We start from the raw sequence: 24,504 nt of genomic DNA, 5'->3' as shown, positions 1-24,504 counted from the left end.
GGAAATGCTGGGCCTACACTTCCACTTGTCCTGGCAGCTCGGGCAGCCTTGTCCCGACAGGCCAGCCACACTTATCCCCCCAAGGGCTTTAGGTGCCCTAGCCTTGGCCTCACACCACTGCAGAGATCCCAAGGCAGAGTTCCAAGTGCAGGATGTTATTGTGGGGTATATTCTGAGCCCACCGAGGCCCTCATCTTTTTCTCTTCACCTCTGACCTGCTCAGGGTTTCACCCACAGTGGAAATCAGACTCTCCTATTAATGCCAAGCCTTGGAGGCTCCAGACCTGGGGTTTGGTAGAAATAGCCCTACCTCTGAGCAAGGTGGGGGATGGACAGAGGGAGCCAGGGTCAAAGTCAGTGCTTTCTCCTTCCACTAGGAGTCCAGCCAGATCTTCCCTGGGTCTTCTAGCAGCCCTTCCCATGTGCCCTCCCCCTTCCTCTCTCTTCCACCAAGCCTCGGCTCAGCCCCATCCCTGTCACCCTTGTTCCCCCACTTCACTCTGTTCTACGCTGAGAGAGGGTGTAAGCCCCCCTCCCACCTCCTCAGTGATTTAAGTTGGCATCAGGCATGCGGGGGAGGACAGTCCCTATAGTCTTGGACCTCTGGGACCTGTTCTTCAGCGCTGGGACTTCCTAGAGTCCCAGCAGCAGCTGTTTGATGAAACCCAGCTTCAGTGTTTCATCTAAGTTGGAGTGTGGAACCTTAATGGAGGCCCCTGTTCCCTTCATTTGGGAGAAAAGCCCCCGCTTTGCTGCTGTCACCTGCTTCTGTTGATTTCCTACAGTGGAAGATGGGGACCTGCAGCCAGTTGTGGGGAGGGAGTGTCTGGGGGTTTCTGTCAGCGGTCCAGAGGCCAGTCGGGGAGCAGGGACAGAGGAGGGCCTATGGGGAGCACAGTGACCCCTTTCCTGCACCCCCTTTCTCCTCAGGAGGCCATCCTGCAGCGCTACCAGGTGAAGGGGGACCAGCTCCGCGTGTACCTGCATTACCTGCCTTCCTACTACCATCTGCACGTGCACTTCACGGCCCTGGGCTTTGAGGCCCCCGGCACAGGCGTGGAGCGGGCTCATCTGTTAGCAGACGTGATCGAGAACCTGGAGTGTGATCCGGACTACTACCAGCGGCGCACCCTCACCTTCGCCCTCAGGGCTGATGACCCACTGCTCGGGCTCTTGCAGGAGGCCCAGACAAGCTGAGTCCAACCCTGGGGCTGCCCGGCAAAGAGCACAGATGTGTGGGATTGGGGACGGGGGTGGGAGGGACCTGGGGAAGGGCTCGGGACTTTTAGCACCAAGTGAATTTTTTTAAAAAAATGTATTTTGTACTGGCTTATTCCTAGGATGTGAATAAAGTATTAGTCTCCTTTGGTGTGGTCTGTTGCCTGGGGAGGCAGGTGGCAGGGGCAGAACAGGATAGGAATATCTGGGACAGGAGCCAAGTCTGGGGTGGTGGCTTCTGCTGACCCCGATACGTGCCAAGGGCTTTCTCTAAATCCCAGTAAGCACCATTCTTGATGATTTCCATGTCCCGGATCAGGTGGTGCCTCTCCCTAACTTCAGTCCTTCCTACTCTGCTCTCACGTTCCCCTTCCTTCTTTCCATTTGCTGTATCTTCCTCATGGTTTTCGAGGCGCGCGTGTCCAGGAGTTCCCCCAAAAAACCAAATACAAAAACTCTCTGGAAATCCTCTATAGAGTGTTTTTGCCAGGGCTTCCTCTTGCCCTCCCCAGAACAGAGATCGCAACCCCGCTGATAAACTTCTTGTTGACAAGGATGCAGGACTGCCGCCTGGAAGTGGGAGGGTTTTAATAGGAATCAGATGATGCAAGCCCAAAAAAACTTGCCTCTGCCTCTGTTATTTGGTCAGTGAGCCCCTGGCCTTGAGTTTATTATCTAGGGTGGAAGACAAAACAAACTCACAGAGAGAGATGGAAGACCAAACACCAGACAGCCTGTCAAGGGCAAAATGATAGGGTTGCGGTGGTGGATGGAAGCTCCGAGGGGCTCGGCTTCGAGGTGTGACCAGCGACACGGGTCTCTGTCAAAGGATCTGGAGGCCAGGAAGGGATCCCAGAGTGAGGCTGGTAGCCTTGGGGAGCCAGCGGGGGCCTATCTGGGAAGGGTGACGTCATAGGTACGCAGGTGAGGGCATGCGGTTGGACACATAAGGCACTCACTTCAGCACGGGGGATGTGTGTGTATCACACCGCAGAGGGGCTGGCGTTGGCATGTTAGTCCCTCAGCCCTTCTGGATTGTGCTTCCTCTGGAGGCCTCAGGATGTTCAGTTCTGCTAAGAGATAAGAAGGAAGCATAAGGTGGGGATGGCCCATATTCTGCAATTCCTGGACTGAGAACCAGGCAACAGTTCAGAGTCAAAGGCTTATCAAACATACATCGCAGGCTAGGCACTGCCCTGGAGACTGCTAAGTGGTGAACAAACAGAAGTGTCTCCCCCTGGAGCTGACATTCACCCCATAGCCTTGGACCAGACCCCAGGTGTCCCGAGCCTGTTCCCTTGTGAGAGAACAGGGATGAGGATCCGTGAAGCGTCCTGCGTGTAATTAACATGTGCTGGTGTTGCTTTCTGGTACGGTTTGAATTACTGATCGACTTTGGAGCTAGGTAGCGCTTTAGCTGTTGGGAAACCAAAGCTTCTAACCTCCAGGCTACTGGGGCAGACAGCCAAGCAAACTGTAGGAATAAAAAGAGGCAGCACCCAGGAAGCTACCCTGAAAACAGGCATGTGGGAGAGGCTGGTGTACAAGGTCCCCTAGGAAGACCAATGGAACATACTTGTGGGATCACAGTGCTTGGTGGGGTAGCTGACCCCTTGCATGTCTGGCAGGATAACCCACGGGGAATAAGGCAGTGAGGCCGAAGGGACAAGTTACAGGGAGAGGGTTGGCACTGGGGGGCAGCTGCCTTCCTCCCCAGAAGGAGATGAAGCAGCAAAATGTCTGGCCAGTTTGACGGGAACCCCTGGCTTGTTTTGTTCGTGTACAAGAACTGTCGCAAAGATAATTGAGGGGTGCAGAGGAGTGGAGGGGATGCTGACCCAAGAGGCCCCTCCTTGCAGACAGAGTGGAGGGATTCAATCCCAGGAGCGACCTTTTCTCCTTGAAAGATCAGGTTCTGCCGGTGGGGCTCTCAGCTGGCTTCACACAACATGGTACGTGCTTGGAAAAGACTGGCAGGTGGCCAACCCTGACCCCAAAACAGGACCGCTGGGGAACTTCCCAGGGGCCGAGGTTCTCCCATCTCCCTGGGACTAAGCTGCCTCCCCACACTTGACTCCCCAGCTCGATCTGTCCCAGGCTCCTCCTTCCTCTCAGGTTTACTCACCCATCCGTCAAGTTTCTAGCAAACATCTTGGATGGACCAGCACTGCAAGGCGGCGCTGGAAACAGGAAGATCAAGACCCGCCAGCCTGTACACTCCCTGAGTGCATCTCAGTGGGTTGGGGGAACGTTGGATGAGACAGTAATAAGAGCTGTTCTAGAGAGGTTCTAAGAGCTTTGCTCCTTTGCCATGCTGGGTGGTACTCCTCCTCCAGGACAAACTCTGTTTTGGGGGGAAGAGGATCGCTTCTCCCCTGGCGCCTGAAGCCGGAGTCACTAAGGCCCAGAGAACAGCCCCGCAAGCTGCAGACTGCTCAGGGAGAGAAGACCTCAGGAATTTGACTTCCTGTCCCCAAAGGCCCCTGCAGTAGCCAGGGTCACTGCCCACTAGAGTGTTTGCTTCTCCTCCAGGAAACGGCTGGTCAGATGTGTGGTGAGCCATGAAACTGATCCTGCTGAGCCCCTATCTGACATACACTGATCTGCCCTCGTCACCACGTGAGACCGTGTCTTCAAGGCAACCCCACCTTACCTGAATCCTGGCGTCTCTGGCTGCAGCAAGAAACGGGCTGAGTCAAGGGGTCAGTCACTGTCTGAACTCCCTCATCTGAACTCCCAGAGGCCCTCTTCTAGAAGACCCAAGCTTTCTGACCGCATGCCACTTCCTGTCAGTTCTAGGGAGTCTGTTCCCAGGGACCACAGGGGTCCAAGTGCACCCCCCCCCCCCCCAGGCCCCCTGGTTTGGAGCAGGTCACAGCAACTGGGTCAGCCCCCCACCCCCTGAAGGCTTTCCCCTCAAGTAAAGAAATTCCATTCAACCCAGGTCTCCTGCTTCTCAGTCCAGGGGGATGCAGAGTGAGAATCAGCCCCTCTCTGTCTTAGCTTTCCTTTTTTTTTTTTTTAATTTTTAAAGATTTTAATTTATTTATTTTAGAGAGATGAGAAAGAGAGCGGGAGGGGCAGAGGGACAATGGGAGAGAAGCCCAAGTACACTCCTCGCTGAGCTCAGAGCCCAACGCGGGGCTTGATCTCATGACCCTGTGATCATGATCTGAGCGGAAACCAAGAGTTGGACGTTCAACTGACCGCACCCCCTCACCCCCCCCCCCACGCCCTAGCTTTCCTCTTGATGTCACTTTGCAGAACCACACATCCTGCTGCCCGGGAAAGCTTCCTGAGTGAGATCCAGTGTCCCTCGACCCTATCTTCACCAACTAGCAAACACCAGCCCCCTCTGGCAACATGACATGTCCTGTGTGCTGCCACCAAGGCCTTCTGCATTTGACTCTGTGCCTTCCCTGTGCGTGCCTGTGTCCCTGTTGTGCTGGAACAGTGGGAGATGTCACCCTTCCCAGAAAAATCCTGGACGTGTCCACAACTGGCCGTCAGCCCTCCGTACTTGGCCTACTATCTCCTCGGCGTGGCTGCAGAAGGAAGGAAGCATGACTGCTATTGTTCCCTGGCTCCTTTCATTTTGCCCAAAAGTTTCCTCATAGAGCAAAATTGCTGAGTGTCCTGGATTTGTCCACATTCCTTCATGAAAAGGAGAAAAATAACATTTCGGAACAAGGACATGTGAGCTCGACTTTGCATGTCTCTGTTGAACACAGAGCCCCGGACGGAGAAACAAATCGAGAAATATTTACATACAAAGTAACATTTGAAATTGTTTCTCTTGTAAGGCTTCCATATCCAAAAGTTTCGTGTATCTACTTCTTTCTGAAGAGACTGATGTAAATCTTCCTTCTCAGAAAGGACCAAAATCTTCATTCCAAGCATGTATATATGATCTTAAAATGTCCTTTTTTAAAGAAGATGGTTGTCATTGGTGGTGGTTGTTTTTAAAATATCCTCACCCAGCAAAATAAATAAATGTTGGCAACCCTGTGTTTGTTCTAGTGCTATTATTAGTGGAATGATACTGGATTCTGAAAGCTATACAAACTTGAAGTTACCATGTTTCAACCACTTAAAAAATAAGCAGGGACTGAATTGATTTAAAGTGTTTCAATTCAATACACATGTTTTGCACATCTTCCCAAATATTTTTTTTAGGATTTTTAAATTTTATTTGACAGAGAGAGAGAGAGAGAGGTCACAAGTAGGCAAAGAGGCGGGGTGGGGGGGGCGGGGTGGTGGAAGGAGACTCCCTGCTGAGCAGAGAGCCTGATGCGGGGCTCCATCCCAGGACCCTGAGATCATGACCTGAACCGAAAGCAGAGGCCTAACCCACTGAGCCACCCAGGTGCCCCCGAATTTTTTTTTTTTTTTTTTAAGTTAGAATCTGGAGATAGAGCTCACATGGAGCTTATGATTTAGTGAGGAACCCAAAAGCAGTGAATGCCTTCTACAAAAGGCAGAGGGGGCTGGGAGACCTTATGCAGAGAGAAGGCAAACTTCCAGGCTACATTTGCTAGCCAAATGTTCTGCACAAGCAGAGGCCAGGCAGTCAAGGCGGACTGTGGCTCCGCACGCTGGGATCTAGAGCCAAGCTTCTAGCACAACGTACAAGTGCACAATGAGAACACGGGCCGCTTTGTCCTTCAGGACCGTGATGAAGAAGTGAAAGTCCGAGCTAAGGGCGCACGTCTGGGAAGAAAATGGTCTGATGGCCTCGGCACAGCATCCGCACCATTCCCCAGGTATGATCGCAGGCAATTCCATAACTGCTCCCAATTTAGCAATGGTAAGAGTGCTCCCTGTGAGGGGTTTTGTGGGGATTAAAGAAGAGCCTTTTGTAGACGTAGTCACCACGGGGTAAACGTGAGCTAGATTTTTCTACTGTGAGAAGGACTGAAAAGGATGTAACCAGAGATACTTGGGCTAGATATTTAAAAGAACTTCCTGATGAGAAGGGCTGTGAAATCCTAGATTACGCAGTGGAGGGCACACCAACCAAGTGACTTTTGGGCAAAAAAGATAAACTACCTGTGGTTAATTGACTGGCCCCAAGCAGAGGCGAGGGCTGCACGCAAGGACTTCTTGGGATCTCGTCCAGCCTAAAGGTTCCTGGAATGCCCTGGCCTACTGGCAGGTTTCTAACACAACAACAGTGATGTCCCCTGCCTGCTATTGAGAACCCTGGGAACAGCTCAGCTCTATGGTCCGGCCATATAAATCTGATAAAAATAGGAGCTGAACTACCCTCCCAGAGTTGCTATTTTTAAAAGCGTCTGAGATGCTGGACTGGGTTTATTTCTTCCTCACACGGCATCTTGCTGTTCCCTCCTCCTGGTGGGTAGGAAGTTAACGTGGCACATGAGAGGGACAGGAGCCAGAAGCCTGCGAGGCCCGTTTGTTGAGAAGCTCCAGGCCTCCTACCCACACCCGCCGGCTGCCAAGGAGGAGCCTCTGGGGGCCACAGCTTCCCCCGTTGATAAGCACCTGCCCCTTCCGTGGTGCCCCTCGCTCCTCTGCCTCTTCCCTCTGCTCCCGTGGCCCCTCTGGGTGCCCCAGTTCCTCCACTGTGGAGACAGAGCCAGAGGTCAAGGGAGGTGGAGGAAAAAGGAACTGAAGCAGCATGGCTCCAAGCGCGACCAGGACCCAGCGAGACGCTGGTCAGGTTGTCTTGTTCTGTCTGGGAACCGTCCCAAGTTGTCAAACCCCTGCTGGCTTCATCATATGACCTCTCGCTGTGTCCTGCAAGGGTGCAAGGAGCTGGGTGGTGCTCTGATGGCTCCAGGACCATCCCTCCTCCACCACCCGGGATCAAAAGGTCCCAGAACTGCTTCCCCCTGCCCCACTGATGATATGGCTTCCAGGCAGCTAGCTAAGCATCTGGTTGTGCCATTAAGAAACCCGAAGGGGAAAGATCATGAGTAAGCACACTGCGGCCTGAGGGGAGGAGCCAGAATTACAGTTAGCTTCTGGGCACTGGGTAACCTGGGATCAGCGAGGGGCGGGGGAGACCTGACCACTTCCATAAGTCAGAGAAGGGATGCCGCCTGCATCACATAACACACACTTACATAGTGCATTGAACTTCCAGAGCAAGTTCCTGTCCACTGCCTAGTTTAATACCAACAATACTTTTTGACAAAATACAGTGATTTCTTTTTCTTTCTTTCTTTCTTTCTTTTTTTTTTTTTTTTTTTTTAGTAAGAAAACTCAAGCAATGCAGTGACAGAGGTAGATTTGGGAATCAGGACCCCAGGAGGGAGAGCTGGCCCTTCGGTTCTGTTCTCTGGCAGAGGGATGTTGGTGTGGCTCATGGCCAGAACCGCAGACTGGGTTTAGATCTAGCTCATCAAAGGGCTAGCAAAGTTTAGAAGCCGGACGAGTCTCAGTTCAACTTGGCCATACTACTCACCTTGGTGCTTTGGGCATCTGATGACTCTCTTTGGGCCAGTTTTCCTGACTGTGAAATGGGGGGGTATCCCCTTTTTCCCCTTGACTGGCTCGGGGCACCGACTTTAGCCACTGGCTTCTTTCTACTCAGCTAAGCTTAGTTTAGGCCTCGAGCTGAATGCAGTTAAGTCTTTTCTGACTGAATGCTTGACGGACCAAGCCAATGGCACCATTCAAGCATTAAGTTCAACATAGGTGGGATGCAGAAAGAACCTATCTGTGCAAGGTGTGATTTAGAACAAAACGGCCACCTATGGAAGAACTTGGAGGCTCACCCTGTTCACCTAAGCCTTCTCCACTTTGTTCCGGCAGAGCCTCCTGAACTACCTGTTCTCAACTAAGAAGCCCTCCAGTTTCTTCTGAAGTGAACCTGAAGCTGGCAGGTCTCTGAACCCCCTTTGCACTTACTGTTGGTTACTCACACCTCACACTTAGTCACTTCCTGTCTTGCCTTCTTCTTGAACAGAAGTCCATTGTGATCATTCTCTCTGGGGCTAGATCCTAACTAAGCTTCCTGGGAGACAGGGACCAGGTCTTAGACTTTTCTGGGAGTGGCGGGAGCCTCCAGCACCAGGCTGTCCCCACTAGGTGACCCACCAGGGGCTCAGTAAATACCACTCACCCATGGAAGAACCACTCACCTATGAAAGAGTGTCTCGGGGGCTGTGGGTTTCCTGGGGGTAACTTCTGGACTAGGTTTCTGGGCCTGCGCCGTTTCCAGGCTTGAAGGGGGATGTCTGAGCCCAAGGAAGTAGGGTCAGGAGCCTGATGGGGTTTCCCCTGGCGACAGTGTGCCTGGCGCCTTCTATAAGGAACAGAAAGCAAGAAGCTTTTTCAAGGCCAAAACTGGTGTGCAAAAGAGGGGCGGCAGAGGGAGCAGTCTCAGAGCTGCAGGTGCAGACGAGGGCAGAGGAGAGGCCCAGGTCTAGGTCTATGGCACCTGGCCGCGGGGCCCAGGGCGGGGATGTGGGGGTGGGCTCCCGGAACAAGGCCCTCCCCCTTCCGTGTCTCACTTTGCAGAGCGAGCGAAGGACGCGGTTCACCACGTGGGAGAGCCGAGAACCCTTTGTTGGGTCTCATTGTTCCCAGGAGAGTGTGCAGAGGCTGCGCTGGGCACATCTATCCTGGCGCCACTCACAGACAGCGCCCTCCCGGGTTCTACCCTCACCCCATCCGGCCTCCCCTTCCGCCCCTCCGCGCCCGCCCCGCGCGCCCCGCGCGCCCCGCGCGCCCAGGCTTCCCGACCCCGGGCCTCCGCCGCTCCCACACGGTCCCAGGCCGGCGGGCGGCAGCCCCGCCCGCGCGCAGCAGCGCCCCAGCCCTTCCTCCGCCTCCCCGCCCTTCCTCCGCCTGCCCGCCCGCTCCCCGGAGTCGGCTCCCCGGCCGTGTGCGCAAGCGTGTCCGGCCCCTTCCCCGCCCCCCGCACGGGCCCGGGCCCCCGCCTCCCGGCAGGCGGACTTGCCCGCTCCCAGGCCCGCCCCGCGCCCGGGACAGGGACCCGGCCGAGCGGAGCCGCTGCGCCAGCGCCGCGCCGCCAGCCCGTGCGCCTAGCGGATCGGAGCTGTGCGCGAAAGTGTCGTGCCCCGCCCCGCTCCACCCGCGAGGGTGAGTACGCGGCGGCCGGCCCCCGTGGGGTCCGGGGGGAGGGCGGGAGCGCCGCGGGGGCCCGGTTGTCTGGTCCCCACCTCCGTCGCCCTGCGCCGCCGCGGCCCCGGGGAGGTGGTCGGTCCTGCACGTGGGCGCAACGCTGGGCCGGCCGGGGTGGGGCGGCCACGGCCCCGGGATCCCTTTCTCTGGACCAGATTTTCGCGGGAAGCCGGTGTTCGTCTCCCTTGGAGTGAGCCACCGGGATGGTCCTCTTCTCCGGAAAGTTTCTAGCCCCCACCCCCGCGCCCCTGCTCAGGAGGCGTCCCCACCTTCAGCATCCTCTGAACCTTGGTGTCTCGCACAACTGCCCCCGCGGAGTCCAGGAGATCAGTAGGCTGGCTTGGCTAGAGGTGACGGGCTGGGCAGCGTCCATCCGTGTGCAGGAGTCGCAAGGTCGCCAAGCAGAGCCCAAAGGTGGGAGTTGCAAGTTGCAGGCAGGTGGTGCCCGGGATACCAGGTCCCCCTGGTGGGAGCCTTTGGGCCTAGGCCCCTGTGCCTCCAGGCAGCCTGGGTGGTGGACAGTGGGAAGGGATGGGGTTGGGGTGAGGGTGGGGTCCAGCTGCGACCGGACCCTGAGCTCCTCTGTCTGCCTCCCTGGGACGCTTACCGCAGGCATCTCCTGGCCTGCCCAGAGTTGCCAACATGTCTGCCAGTAGCTGCCCCCTCCATTTCCAGTCTTGGGGGGAAGCTCCCTCTGGGCCATGGGAGGCCTGATGGACAATTGCTGCTTCCTCCGTTCTACAGAGCCAGTCCTGAAGGCCTTGCTTAGCTAGGGGGCTCCTTCTGGAAGGCGGGGACGTGGGGGTGAGGGGTATAGGCAGTGTTCAGGTGCTCAGCTGTGCTTGTCTGACCTCATGGCCACCCACGGGCAGGCACCCCCACAGGCTTCTGAAAGCCTGTGCTTTCCACCACTGGAGGGAGGCACAGCGAGAAAGCCAAGTTCAGGCTGACTTCTTCGCAGAACCCTGGGAACAAGCCTGGTGTGTGCCGGGTTGTTGCACGAGGCACAAGCCTAGGCTGCTTTCTCCTGAGCTGCACTCTGTCCCCGCCTCCTCCAGGCCCTGGCCGTGGCCTTCATGAGGGTGATTTTAAATACATTGATGTGTGTGAAGTGCTCGAAGGGGTGCCTGCTTGAAGGAAGCAGTGTTCGCTGAGAGTAGTGCTGCTCCCACGCCCTTACTCGCCCTCCGGAGCTGCCCGCTAATTCCGCAGAGGGTGCCTGGAAATGACCTTGTGGGGTCTTTTCTCTTTGCCGGGAGGGGTGGGCCTGAGCGGAGGTGGTGCTCAGACCTTGCTCTGTTCCCCGGAGGGCTCTCTGGACCACCCCTCAGCATCGCTGCGCTGGGTGGGAGATCTTGGCCGACCAGGGGGCCCTGGGTTTCATCAGGTGGTTGCAGGTGAGCCAGGAGCTGGGGCCAGTCCCTCTCCCCTCCCCAGCCCAAGCAGAGGGGGTGAGGAGGGGCGCATAGTTGGAAGAACTTAGGAAGGGAAAGTACGAATAGCCTGAATCGCCTGCCGGGACTGTGGGCCAAGACGCATCTGTAGCTCACGCATGGGTTACTCCTCAGGACAGCAGGGAGCCCCTTTCCTGGGAGCAGAGGTCCAGGCCGTGGAAGCCCACTGCGCCTTCCGGGATGCCTTCTTCCCTTCTCTCCAGCTTCTCTACCCAAAGCAGTGACTTGCTCACCACTCCTCAGAAACAGAGTTATGTGGCCCCCTCCACCCTCTCAGCTGTTTTAGGATCCAATTTTCTGGGTAGAACCAAGAATCTGATACTTTCTGGAATTGTAACAAATTCTGGGAAAGACCCCCCCCCCTCCACCTCCACCACTCCCTGGCTGAACTTCCCCAGCAGGAGCAGAGAAGTTGGACCCCCTTCCTCTGTTCCAGCTTCACCTGTGGGCATTCTGTAGTTACCCCATGCTGGCCTGGCCTCTACCCTGCCTTGGGTGCCCCCTCGGACCCTACCTGGACACATTCTCTGGGTCTCACCTCAGAGAGGCTGCCCAGCGGTCCTATGAATTCCTCCTGTCAGGATGGTTTTACACCTTCTGTCTTGGGGAAGGGCTTGCTCTACCTTAGAATAATACAAAATGGTTCCACAGCCCACAGAGGAGGGAGAGCTCCAGCCTCCTGAAAGGGACCCTCCAGATCAGTGTCATAGAACATCCCAGAGGCTGAGGGCCAAGTCTCCTGATGGAAATCAAGGCAGGCACCAGAACTCATCTGAGCTCCCAAGCCCCTGGAGATGGACTCTGGAGAGCAGGGCAGTTGGGTAGTGAGGGAAGGATGCCCAGAAAACTTCTAGAACTTTCTGTTACCTCCCCACCCACTGACTCCTTAGCTGCCCTGTGGTGAGATATTCCCTGACTCTGCCACTGCACCCCCCCCACCCCCACCAGCAGCTAGCTGTGCTTCCCTTACCCCCACACCCTGGGCCCTGCTTCCTTCTTCGGGTGTGGGACCTTGACCTGAAACTTTTGGTTGCCTTGAGAAAAGGATGAGCGTAGGTAGATTTTGGAAGCTGTGGTCCTTTGTTTCCCCTCTGCCCTTTGGTTCTCCCTTCCCAGAAGGGCTCAGCACTCCTGCGTCCATGTTCTGAGGGCCTCTGGGTGGGTTGCCGGCCACCCTTGGCCTCAGAATCACCCCTTTCCCGCATTCCCAGTGCGTGTGTGTGTGTGTGTGTGTGTGTGTGTGTGTCACTCTTAGACGGAGGAAGTGGTTGAATCTAGCTGCAAGTGGTTGAGGCCTGGGCCCCAGCCCCGTGCCCCCAAGCCCAGCAGGGGCTGAGCTCTGTCAACGGCTGGCGTGGGGTCGGTTGCTTTCCAGGGTGAGAAGGGCCTTCAGCGTCCAGAACTGCAGCTTTTCTTCTGGTCTTGGCCCCTTGCCTAGGACCAGGAGACATACAGACAGCTCCTGACACTCTCTCTGCCTACCCCAGCCCTGCAGAGCTGCCCTGTGGAAAGATGCTGGGACGACTCCAGAGTCTGAGGCCCTGGCTTCTGCCCAGCAGGGTGGAGGGGCTGCTGCTAGGACTGATGGCAGGTGCCGGCCTGGTGAAGCCCTCAGTGTCTCCCGGGGCCTTGAGTGTGATGAGGCCGGGCAGCAGAAGCCCACAGGCAGCTGTCCTTGTGGGGTGGGATGGTTCCTCCTTCCTGCGTGGACTTTCCCTCTGCAGCCCAGCCAAGTGGGTCACGGGCTCCGGGATCTGGTTTCCTGGGGTGGGATGGGGAGGCTGGGGGTGGCTGGAGAGGACGGGGTCCCGTTTGCAGAGGGCTGGGCCCACACGCTGTTGCTTCTGCCTTTGATCCAAATCCTCCTGCAGGAGGGTGTGGGTTCCAGGGGCTACAGCCGTGTTCCTTGTGTCTACCGCCTGACGCATGTCCTCCTCCCTAGCAGCCTTTGTAAACACCTGTCTTTACAATAAAAAAGGCTTAGCAAATAACACAAGTACTTACCATGTGTCAACCAAGCGCTTCTCTCTCTCTTTTTTAAAAAAATATTTTATTTATTTATTTGAGAGTCATCACACGTAGGCAGGGGTTCCGTAGGCCAGTTCCCTGGTGAGCAAAGAGCCGGAGCCCTCCGGACCCCCGAGGACCCTGAGATCAGGACCGGAGCTGAAGGCAGAGGCTTAACCCACTAAGCCACCGAGGCACCCAATCAAGCACTTCTTTAAGCCTGGCCCCAAACGCTTAACAAACAGACAAAAGAAAAGGATGTGCCGGAGGCTTATTTCTATCCCTTCCTGTAAGCCTCATACACACCTTTCATTCAGCCCATTTATCTGTGAAGAAATGAGGATCTGGCAGTTGAAACTTTGGCCAAGGTCACAGCTCCTAAGCAGCTGAACAGGGGACTTGTATCTGGGGCTGTTTTGGAAACCTGCTTTTCGCAGTTGAGCTCTCCACTGCTCCCCCAAACTCCTTTCCCCATCCTTTGGTGCCTGAAGAGGTTCAGAGCTGTGAAGGGCTTTGCTCAAGGCCACAGTGCGTTGGTGACAAGGCCGACCACAACCTCCACCTCTGGACTCCCAGCCCAGAATTCTTTGTGCCGACCCAAACTCCACATCTCCCCATGCCCGCCGTGGCACCCCTGCCCAGAGTGCAGGCTCCCTGCTTGTCAGCCCCTCCCAGCCCCCACCTCTCCCTCTTTTCCCCCGGGTAATTACTTCCATCTGGCCCGCCCGCCAGGCTCCTATTCCTTTGGAAATGCGGCTCTCCGCCCACAGGGCTGCCAGGCCTCAGCTGACAACCATGGCGACACGTGGGGAAGGGGAGTGGCCCTACAGGTCCGAGCTCGGGGACTTGGGCCAATGTGGCTGCCCCCAGGGTCCAGGGTCTGCCATTCCCAGGTCCCTGCCAGGCAGGAGCACCTTTGTTCCGGACACCCGTCCTTGCCTGGCTCCTGGCAGGAGAAGCTCTTTCAAGAGAGCAGCTCTCAGTCCCAGAGGTGGGGGTGGGGGTGAGCTTCCCTTTGGCCCGGTCCACAGGCGCCCGTCCCATGGCCCCCCTTCCCCTGCCCCTGCAGGTGGCTCAGGTCTTGGGGCGGGAGGCCTGGTTGGAAGGGACAGCAGGAGAGAAGTGGGGGCCAGTGAGGGCGCGCCCTGGGGACCTGGGGACCACTGTCAGAGGCTTCAGGAAGGGAAGTGAGCAGGGCAGTCACAGCTGCAAAGGCTGAGGGACCCCAGAGCTCTGGACAGATGAGCATGGGGTCTGCTTGTTTCTGTTGGTCCCAGGTCATTGGCTCAGAATGAGCAGAACTAGAGATGCATCCTTCTGTTTTGTGCCATAATAAAATAAAACTTGCACCTTCTCCCAGGGCCTCTGATGCTCTGTTGACTCCCTTGCCTCAGGCTCTGCGGAGGCCGGCTAGGGAGGGAGGCCAGCAGGGCCCTCGATGGGGCTAGCTGGAGATTTCAGGAGCGCACTTCTGCCTTTGGAGGGGGCACATCGCTCATCATCAGAGATGTTTAAGCATACACCTGTGACCTTGACAGGGACAGTCCCAGGGAGATGCAGGCGTAAGAGGGGTGTATTGGTTGTGTGCAGCGGGCTTGAAAACTTTTAAGGTATTTTCTCCCCTGAGATTTTAGGATTTTGGTGTAAGCTCCAAGAGCCTGTCTGTCTTGCTCACTGCTGTATTCATGGTTGGAATGATGTATAGCAAACAGTAAGTGCTCGGTAAATATTTGTTTGATAAATGTATGGAAGAGGTACCTTGGGTTTTTTCTGTCTTCACTGTGTTCCTGCTTTCCTTCCTGCTTTTCCTGAGGCAAAGGAAGAAAGCTGCCCTTTTGACAGGTGAGCTGTCTGTCCGAGAAGGGCCTGGCCTGGCCCCGCTTGCTGCCATGCTCCCCCCTCCCCCAACCCGGGGTCTCTCTAGGCGCTGGAGAGGCAGGCAGGAGGCACAGGACAGGAGTCTGCCCCCTGAGGAGGGCCTGCCCCTCATTCCAGCCCCACTCCCGGGTGCAGCTGGACCCGTTCCTGTTCCTGTCTCCCCTCCTCAGCCCAAACTTGAGGTACTTGCACAGACGGGTCCTAATCTCCCCTCTTGTCCTGACATCGGTCCTCTCCTCCTGTTCAGGGCCAAGAGAGGTGACCCTAGGGCTGGAGCCCCACTCCGGTGTCCACTTAGGAGGTGGGGTTCACCCCTATTATTGCTTCAACTCTAACAGTTGCTCTTCGATGCCTTCTCAAAGGCTTTGCACATAAAATCTCATGTGAAAGTAGGACAGAGGGTTTTCTGGAATTTAAAGTGTTTTATTTGGGAACCCCCCCATTCAACCCCATTAAGACTTTTATTTTCCCAGTAGCATGCCGCATGTGTTCTCATCTCCTTTGCTCCATTTGTCCCCCTCCCCCATGCCGCCAATGGCTTGGCTACTCTGGGTAACCTCCTTCCTAAATGGCGAGTGTCCTTCAGCATCCAACCCGAGGCTCTGCTCTGGGAAGCCTGCTGGACCGCCCAGCTCCTCCCATGCGCCCTGAGTGCCCTTGGGTCCCACTCTTGCCACGTACAGGGACGGTGTAGGGGAGACCCACTGCCCTTGGGTCCCAGTCTTGCCCCATATGGGGACGGGGTTAGGGTTGAGCGGTGCTCTGGGCGGTGTGGTAGAAGTGTTAGGCTTGTCCCCTTTCCCCGCTTGCTGGCCTCAGGCCCTCGGGTTCCTCCCCTGAGGAACCCGCACTTTGGATAGAGAGAGTGTTTCCAGTGATGCCCCAGGGCGTGGAATCCCGTACTCTGTAAACGCCAGGCTGCTGTGTCTTCTGGGATTCAAGGGGGTGCCCAGATGCTGAAGAGTGTCCAACGGCGGGGCCCCGGTGGCCAGAGGCAGGCGGCCGGGCGGGAGCCACTCACTGCTGATGGCACCCTTTGTCTCCTCTCTGTCTGCACCCAGGTCTGTAACCTTTGGCAGGTGTCAGGTGGTGATTAGTGCTCCATCAGCTGGTCTGTGAGTTGGGCTTGTGGCATCTGCCTCACCTCCCAGGTTTGGGAGGCCCAGGGAGGTAAACATTTGCAGGTTGGGAAAGGCCTTGGAGGTCACCACGAGGCTGGACCCGCAATTGCCTTCCTCCCTGAGCTGTCCCAGCATCTGGAACCTCGCTGCCTCATAGTAGCAGCTCTGTAACTGTTTCTTTTTGCAAATGAGGGAGCTGAGACTCAAAAAAGTAACTTGCTGTTCAAGCTCCCTGAACATCCTCTCTGCCCCTCCGTCCACCCCCTGCCCCCATCTCATCCCTTTCTCTGAGGTCCTGACATCATCCAGGCCCCAAAGACCAGGATGGGCTCCACTACCCCCAGGGGCATGGCCAACGGGGGACTGGGTGGGCTAGGACACGTTCTAGAAATGTCCACTGTCATCCTGCTTCTCTAGGACCTGCTCTGTTCTCAGAGGGGGCTAGCCCTGGCCTGGCAGGGGGGAGTGTGCTCTTGGAGGGGGGCACCCATCCTCCTGTGTGGGCCCTTCTCCCCACATCACTGTCCCCCCTTCTCCGCTGGTCTGCTCCTTGGTCCTTTTTTCCTCTTTTTTTTTTCTTTTTCTTTTTTCTTTTTTTAAGATTTTATTTATTTATTTGACAGACAGAGATCACAAGCAGGCAGAGAGGCAGGCAGAGAGAGAGGAGGAAGCAGGCTCCCCGCGGAGCAGAGAGCCCGATGTAGGGCTCGATCCCAGGACTCTGAGATCATGACCCGAGCCGAAGGCAGCGGCTTAACCCACTGAGCCACCCAGGCGCCCCTCTTTTTCTTTTTCTTATCGTTTTCTGCCTTCCGTTCTTCTCTCTTCCTCCCTTCCCATCTGACTCCTCTTCTTTCCCCTTCTGTCCTCCGGAGTCCCCCATGCTCCTTGCCTCAACATCTGAGTGGTCTTCACGCAGCAGCTGCATTTCCAGCGGTCGGGGAGGTTCCCTTCTGGGCTCTGGGGGTTCAGGAGCGCCTGCTGTTGTTGGCAGCTCCAGAATTTTCTAATGAGATGGTTCTTCCAGCAGTTGGGCTTGGTGAAGGGACAGTGCCGGCCCAGAGGAAACTCAAAGTAAACTTAAACTCTGCTCCCTGGGCCCTCACCCACCTCCCTGGACGTCCTCCTGGGCAGGAAGGTGGGACCTGGTCCGAGTGCCGGAGGGTCTCCCAAGAAGAGTGGGCTGGTGGAGCTTCTTTGGCTTCTGACCTCCGCCCTCCCCACTCCTCTCTCCAGAGCTCCAGCTCTTTCCCCAGAGGGACCAGCTGGGATGGAAGAGGCTGGTCAGAGCAGGGAGGAGATTTCTGCTCAGACACCTTTCAGGTGAGCCCACATGGGGGGGTGTGTGTGTGCATGCTGTAAGTGTGTGGATGAGTGTGTACGTGGGTTGTGCAGGAGAAAGAGAGCATGGGTGTGCATCCGTGTGTGGACAAGTAATACAGGTGGGCCTGGGGGAGTCTGTGTCTTCTTCCCCCACACCCCCTTTCCAGGCCTGCTTCTAGCCCAGAGTTCTCCTCTCTGTGGTCTTTGTGACCTGGCTTTGCACGGGGCTCTGTACTGTCTTGTGGGCCAGCTGGTCCCCTGCTGCAGTCCCACGCAAGGATGACTGATCTCTGGCCACCCATTTAGCTGCCTGGGGGCCCTTGGGCCAGTGTTTGCCCCCCGCCTCCCAAAATGGAGGCGTGTGGGGGCTTCCTGCCCAGCGTCTCAACTCTGCCAAGGCGGAGGGAATGGGGAACAGCTGCGTTGGCCGATTCCAGCTCCTTATGGATTTGGTTTGACAACAAAGCTCCCTCTGTGTGTTCTCAGGCCCCTTACATAACCCGAGGGTGGGGAGTTGGGGGGAGGCAGGCAGGAGGAGGTGGAGATGGGGACAGGGAGACACCGGGACAGGATGGCTGGAAAGGGGACAGGGACACGGGGAGGAGAGCAAAGGGGAGTGAGAGAGAGAGAGAGAGAAAACGTTGGGAAGGAGAGAGAGGAGGAAACAGTGTGTCTTGACCCTACAATTCTAATTGCCGTCTTCGAAAGGGGAAACGAGCTGGAGCTCTAGGGCTTCTGACTTTTGCCCAGTTGATGCCTCATCTCCTTGAGCCCCACCCATCAGCCCCAGACCCGGACCGGACCCACTGAGGAAGGGCTAGAGATCTGTCTGGGAGGAAGGGTTTGGGGCTGGGCAACCCCCCACCCCGCCCCGCCCCCGCCCTGTAGCCGAGCACTTTCCATAAAGAAGGGAGTCATTTTCTTCGCTGCTCTTGGGCTGCCATTCACTACTCCAGACCCCTGGCCCGGCTCCAGAAGCCCCTCTGGTGACCCTTTTTGTGAATGGCAGGCATTCCCTGTGTCCTGTCAGGCTGCTCCAGGCCCCCACCTAGCTCCCAGTTCCTAGCCTCCCGCCCAGGACCTCCCCACAGCTCCAGCCCTCTGCCCACCCCATCGGAGGTCCTGTGGCCCTGTCCCCGCACTGCCCCCTCTGTCAGTAATCAGACATTCTCTTCTCACCATCACTATCCCTGCAGCTGTCCAAATAGAGTGAGAAGAAAATGTTCTCTTTCCGGAACAGCTGGACTGACAGGCCGGGAAGGCCAGGTGAGCCGGCCAGGCTTGGGGGTGGGCGGCACCTTGTCCCAGGTCCCTGCTCTGCTAGCTCCCGGGCAGGAGAAAACAGACGCTTGGAAGAGGGCAGGAGGACCTGTGGGCCTTCAGGTGGGACCAGGGTCCCCGTGGCTGCGTGGTCTCCTGGGTTTTCTCAGGGTCTGCGTCTTCCCTGTGCCTCAGTTTCCCCAAGTCCTTATCTGGCACCAGGCTTCTTTGAAAAAAGCCTCTGGATCCCATTCAGCCCTGAGGGCAGTGCTTGTCCCAAGGTAGTGGTGGATTAACAGGGCTGTATTCTTGGAAGCTGAAAACAGGGAGGACTCTTGAAAGGACCAGGGGAGGAGCTCTGGCAAGGCCCCAGATTTGGGGTGCTCAGGCACTTGGTTTGACCCCTGGCACCGCCCTCAGTTAGATTTAGGGTGTCTGCCCAGGAGGTATCCCATACGACTTGAGCCATAGCTCCGTGGAGAGGAGGTGTGGGCGAAGCCCAGACCTGTTGAACGAGCCCTAGACTCTGGAATCCTCAGTCCCCAGGCCCTGAGCAGCTTGTGCCTTGCCCTCCCACCACCTCCCCCAGGTCTGGGATGATCCTGAAATTGCTAATGCCTCAGGGCTGGAGACATGAAGGCCTGAGTGGGGTAGGGGGATGGCTAGGGGAGGGCCTAGGAGTTTCCCCGATTTGTGGGGGAGGGGGGTAGGCCAGGAGGACAGTCCCTCTCCGAGGGATCAGGGTTAGGTGCCCGTGCAAAGAGGCCAGGCCAGGAGGATGGTGAGTGAGGGCGCCAGGCGGGGGTACCCTTCCCTGGGCCAGCTGCTCTGGCCCATGCGTGACTGAGGTCCCAGGCTGCCCTGGGACACTCCCCAGCCCTTCTGGGGACATCCTTACGAGGCTGTGAATCTTCCTCCTGTCTGCTTCCCTGCAGCCCCTCTGTCCCAGTGCCCACCTCCCCCAGTACCTTTGAGCATGACAGGAGTGGGACTCCCTTGCTGGGAGCTGGGCTTGGCCTGGCTGAGGGCCAGGAGTCCAGGGTTTCTCTTTACCCAACTTTCAGAGGTGAAGAGAAGGCCCCCGAGGGCCAGCGTAGCCACTCCCTGCTCCTCTGGAAGCTCCCGCTCCCTGGCTGGGAGCCCCAGGGACCTGTAGCCTGACAAACAAACCGGCCACAGCTGAAGGTGAAGTTGAAGCTGGGTGGGCAGTGCCCTCAGCTGCAGGATGGGGGAAGAGAGCACCCTGGCCGAGGGGGCCCAGCTGACCTCAGAAGCTGTATGTTGGGGGGAATGGGCAGGGGAGGAGAAGGAACGAGGGGTGTGTGCCTGTGTGTACGAGTGTGTAGGGTTCCTACGTTCCATGTTGGGTCTGGGTGTGCCTCTGAGCAGACAGCTGTGTGTTTCTGTAGAGATGCGCTTGTAGGTTTTTGACACAGGAGGGTTCGAGCGGGCAGGAGTAGGGTGGGCTTGAGGGGTTCTGAGTGTCTTTCTGGGGCCTCCCGGCTCTGGGTTGTGGGTGAGGCTGTGGGCATTCAGATCGGCTGCACATTCACCCTATGGGAGAGCCCTGGGGGCAGAAGTAGCTGTGGGTCCCCTCTGATCATGCCAGCCAGCCCTCCAGCCAGTGCTCCCACCGGCTGTGCTCTGGGCTCTGCCCCGAGGGACCTCGGCTTCCCCCAAGGGTCAGCACCTTCCCCAGCAGCACCTCGAATGCTAGCCAGGCGTCCCCTTACGTCATCGCTGACCTTGTCCTTGAAGGAGAGTCAGTTCAAGGAAGGTCTTACCGATGTGCAACCATCTTAAAAGAGCCTGTCTTACTGGCTTCGCCCTTCCCAGGGGACAGGCTGCGGCCAGAAATGCAGTCTTGATTTTTCTTCTTCCGGGTTGCGTTCTTGTCCAGGGCCCCACCCAGGGGCCCTAGTGCCGCCCCTGAGCATATGCATGCACCCCGAGTCCCACTCTCAGCTCTTTTCGCTCTGTCAGGCTCCTGCTGGGAATTCAGTAGTGGGTCCTCCCCTGTGGACACCCCAAAGCCTCTCTGTTGCAGAACCGCCATTGCGGGACAGTGTGCATCACCAGGGGAGAGAGGTCTTCCTGCTGCTCCATCTGGAACAGCCGTGCTGAGGGCACCCTTCTTGGGCCAGAGCTGGCATAGTGTTCACCTCCCTCGAGGTCTCAGGACTGAACATGGCCCTGCCCTTTCCCTGAGTGGGGACTTGAGGAGAACCTGCTGGGGCGGGGACAACCAGCAGAGGGAACATCACTCTGGAAAGAAGTGAGGAGGGCTACTGCTTCTGGAGCTGCTAGGAAAAGGGGGTGCTGGCCAGTGGAGGGGGCCCCATCTGGATCCCCTTGGGATGGCCATCAGGTGGGACTCATCAGGGGCCCGGGCACCTTCTCAAGGACGTGATGTACCCAGAGAGAGAGCTCAAGTGGCTTCTCCGGTGAAGCCTGCTCCCTCTCTCCCATCCTATACTTCTCACACCCCAGCAATGCACCTAGGGTCTGGCCAGTACAAGGTGCCTGGGTTTAGTACGGACCAGTCTGGGTGGCAGTGTCTGCCTCTCTCCCTGGGCAGCTGCTTGCGTCCTGTGTCGTGTGTGCAATGGGCCCAGCAGCCAGGAGAGGAGAGCGTGTTCATGGTTACAGTAGCAGGTGGGAGCTGCGGTTGTGGACCCCTCCCTTTGCTGGGATGGGGAAACCTTGGGTGGAGAGGAGCTGCCATGCTCTGGGACAGACCTGGACCAGGAACCCCTGCAGCTTCCTTTTGCCAAGTGCCCGGTTGTCAGCCTGGCTGGAGCTAAAGCTTCAGGCTTCCAATCCCAGCATGGCTTTCAAGGCTCATACACCTTCCAGAACTTGCCCTCGTGACCTGCATTTCACAGAGGAGGAATCTGAGGCCTTGAGAGATCTAGGACCTTGTCCAGGGATGCTTGGGCCCTCACTGCGGAGGCTGGGTTGGACCTTGGGTTTGTGTTCAGAACCCTTTCTTCTGCCTCCAGAATGCCAGAGGTGCTCAGGGGTCTGGGGAGGGGTGGCTGGGGTTTTGGCTCAGGCAGACCCTCTTGGGGAACAACAAAGGAGGATGTGAGTTTACCTGGGTAATAGGGCATCTTCAAGCCCTGGAGCTGTCCTGGGACCACCCCAGCTTTTGATGCGTGATATCACTTTATTGGGTGGTCCCGTAGCCCCGAAGCTGGTAGTGATTCAGGGGAGTCAAAGATGGTGATAGCGACTTCTTTTTTTTTTTTTTTTAAAGAAGAACTGAACTTTTTTTTTTTTTTTTTAAAGATTTCATTTATTTATTTGTCAGAGGGGGAGAGAGAGAGAGAGAGAGAGAGAGCACAAGCAGGCAGAGTGGCAGGGAGAGGTAGAGAGAGAAGCAGGCTCCCTGCTGAGCAAGGAGCCCCATGTGGGACTTGATCCCAGGATCCTGGGATCATGACCTGAGCCGAAGGCAGGGGCTTAACCCGCTGAGCCACCCAGGCACCTCCCGGTGATAGCGGCTTCTGCAGAAATCACGCCGCCTTGGTGATAAGGGTCTGTTTGTGCGCATAGCCACGTGTGTTTGGCAAAAAACGTGGCACTTGGTGGCTTTGCCTGCTCCCAAGCTGAGCCTCTAGCAAGCCCCTGGTGCCTCGGGTGCTCAGGTCTTTGCAAAATAAGGGCGTGGGATGCTTTCACTTGGTGAAACTTGCTGTCCACACTTGTTCTGCTCATGCATTTTAGACGTCTGTTCGTTTCCATGTTGGTCTATGACCTACCATGCGACAGGCATTAAATTTGGTGCTGGAGGTGGTATGGACCGCATGGAGTCCCGCTTTCTCGGGGTGCACGGATTCATGAGTACAGGACATGGTGTGGTGTCGTTGCTACAAAGGGAATAAGATGGAGTAAGGAGGCGAGTGTCGGGGTAGAGAGGAGACTCCTGGCTGGGTAGGCTGGGACCGTGTGCTGGGAGCAGCACGGGAGAGTGGCCAGGACAAAGGAAGCCAGGGAGGGAGGTCCAGGCTTGGGATTCCAGATCCCGACCATTTACACTGCAGGCAACCCCTGCCCAGACAAGGACTCAGATGTCACACTGTTGGCACTGACTGCAGCCCCCTCCCCCTCCCCAACCTTCAGTCCTGCCTCCATTCTCAAATGGGGCTGGGGTGTGGAGGGGGCATGCAAGCTAAAACCCTCCTTTGGGGAGGGGAGGGCGTGTTTAGGAAGCGTAGGGGAAGCCTGGCGGTCATCCAGGACTTTCTCAGTCCAGTGGATAGTCATTTGTGTGTCGCGTAGGGCTCAGTGTTTATTTCTTTGCTTTTGATCACAGAACAGACTGACTAAAACATACTGTTTCTTCAATGATGTTTTAACCACCCCGCATTCCAGACAGCTGCAGCTTTTGGATTCCACTTAGCGCACGAGAAAGGAGTATGGCTAATAGTCACTATTCACGGAGCATTTCCCATGTGTCTTTTCTCCATTATCTCGCTAACCAGCCCAGCGAAAATCGTGGTAGGGGCTCCTTACCTCCAGATTGGGAGACCGAGGCTTAGGGGTGCTAAGTGGCAGAGGCAGGGTTCCGTCCCGGTGGCGGGTCCCCGAGGCACAGCTCTGGGCCAGAGTAGGCCGTTCCTTGTGACCTGAAATGTGGCCATCTGCGTGGGCCCTGGGCAGGTGCGGTGTGTGAGGGATAGCCGAGAGGCCGGCTCTGCGCAGGCACTGGGGCAAGTTGCCAAGGTCAGGAAGAGGTTGGGTGTGGGCAGAGCAGAGATTGGGCTGGGGCGCCAGGTGACGATGTCACCTTGAACTCTGCCTCCATGCTCAGAATCCTGACCGCCCGGGGAGGAGCGGGCAGAATGCAGGGAAGAGTGGAGACTTCCCAGCTCTGCCCCCACTTGAGACCTTGGGACAGTGCTCACTGTGGCTGTCCCTCAGAATGACCAGGGCCCTCTGCAGGCATCCCAGACACCCTGAGTTGGCCTCTCAGAGATGGAAGCCAGGAAGCATCAGCTGCTTTAAGTTTCTACGCGTGCTTCCTGTGCAATCGCAGACATGGCCTGGTCCAGCGAGGTCCGAGAGGAATGCAGTGGGAACCACAGTTGCAAGCCACATATGTAATTTCAAATCTTACAAAATCCTAAGTTAGCGGCGCCTGGCCAGCTCAGTGGGAAGAGCATGCCACCGTTGATCTCAGGGTCGTGAGCTGAGCCCAACGTTGGGTGTAGAGATTACTTAAATAAAATGTTATGGGGTGCCTGGGTGGCTCAGTTGGTGTAGTGTCTGCCTTCAGCTCGGGTCATGATCGGAGGTGGGGGGGGTGTCTTGGGATCCAGCCCTGTGCTGGGCTCGCTGCTCAGTGGGAAGCCTGCTTCTCCCTCTCTCTCTGCCGCTCCTAATGCTTGTTTTGTCTCTCTCTCTCTCAAATAAATAAATAAAATATTGAAAATAAATAAGAAAATAAAATTTTGGATATGTTAAGTTAGCCACATTTTTAAAGAGTAAAAATGAGGAAATGAAATAAATTTTAGTATTTTAACTCAGTAGAGCCAAAACATTACCGCAGTGCGTGATCAGTATAAATCATTCTTAAGGTGGTGGTTCCCTTTTATTTTTGTACTAAGTGTTTGAAACCTAGTGTATGGCTCCCCCTTACAACAAACCTCAGTGTGGACCAGCCACACGGCAAAGACTCCAGAGCCACAACTGGCTGGGGGCCACCGTGGGGGACGGGGCAGGGCTGGTGCTGTCCTCTGCTTTCAGAAGAGGCCTGTGGAGGCCAGAGGAGGGAGGGGACTGGCCGTGTTGGTGGTGACCTGAGTTAAGCCCCAGCTCTGGTAGTACCTTTAGCTTTGGTTCCCTGGGGCCGAATTCCTAGGCTCCTGGGTGGGAGGTCTGAGGAGGGAAGCCTATCCCAGAGCCCCTGCGGGGGGGCCCTGGGGTAGGTCTGCAGCCCCACCAGATTTTTCCTTTTCTTATCCTAGCTCTGAGTCCGTCCTGGTTGATTCTCTAACCTGTCACACAGCTTCAGGTTTCTCACCCAGACAATGGAATTCAAAGCCTCTACCCCACCCGCGCAGACACCAGAAGTATGATTTTCAAGTGGTTCCCTCTGGTGTCTTGTGACCAGCAGCTGATAA

The 24,504-nt window shown here is 56.6% G+C and overlaps 3 protein-coding genes across 6 annotated transcripts in view; 2 read left to right on the top strand and 1 right to left on the bottom strand.

The window, feature by feature from the left end:
• Nucleotides 1-1,367, top strand: part of DCPS (decapping enzyme, scavenger) — a 38,634-nt gene extending 37,267 nt beyond the window's left edge. The window contains exon 6 of the mRNA XM_059414061.1: nucleotides 931-1,367. Within this exon, the coding sequence (XP_059270044.1) occupies nucleotides 931-1,197 (267 nt within the window). The 3' untranslated portion in view covers nucleotides 1,198-1,367. The remainder of the gene's footprint in view (nucleotides 1-930) is intronic.
• Nucleotides 1,368-6,067: 4,700 nt separating this feature from the next.
• LOC132019551 (uncharacterized) lies at nucleotides 6,068-9,706 on the bottom strand. The gene is made up of 4 exons (XM_059402795.1): nucleotides 9,693-9,706; nucleotides 9,372-9,602; nucleotides 8,328-8,491; nucleotides 6,068-6,978 (listed from the first exon to the last, which is right to left on the bottom strand). The coding sequence occupies exons 1-4, from the start codon at nucleotides 9,704-9,706 to the stop codon at nucleotides 6,503-6,505; spliced, it is 885 nt and encodes a 294-aa protein (XP_059258778.1). The 3' UTR covers nucleotides 6,068-6,502.
• Nucleotides 9,149-24,504, top strand: part of ST3GAL4 (ST3 beta-galactoside alpha-2,3-sialyltransferase 4) — a 31,341-nt gene continuing 15,985 nt past the window's right edge. The window contains exons 1-3 of one of the 4 annotated variants that reach the window (XM_059414028.1): nucleotides 9,149-9,291; nucleotides 17,030-17,116; nucleotides 18,313-18,382. In XM_059414028.1, coding sequence (XP_059270011.1) covers nucleotides 17,064-17,116; nucleotides 18,313-18,382 — 123 coding nt within the window. In that variant the 5' untranslated portion in view covers nucleotides 9,149-9,291; nucleotides 17,030-17,063. Of the gene's footprint in view, nucleotides 9,292-9,589; nucleotides 9,748-17,029; nucleotides 17,117-18,312; nucleotides 18,383-24,504 lie in introns of those variants that run through there. The other 3 variants (XM_059414053.1, XM_059414047.1, XM_059414051.1) reach the window with 3 other exon arrangements.

The sequence above is a fragment of the Mustela nigripes genome, chromosome 1 (genome assembly GCF_022355385.1).
Source record: "Mustela nigripes isolate SB6536 chromosome 1, MUSNIG.SB6536, whole genome shotgun sequence".
Lineage (NCBI taxonomy): Eukaryota > Metazoa > Chordata > Mammalia > Carnivora > Mustelidae > Mustela > Mustela nigripes.
Note: the sequence above shows the minus strand (reverse complement) of the source record. Positions and strands in the feature narration are given on the sequence as shown.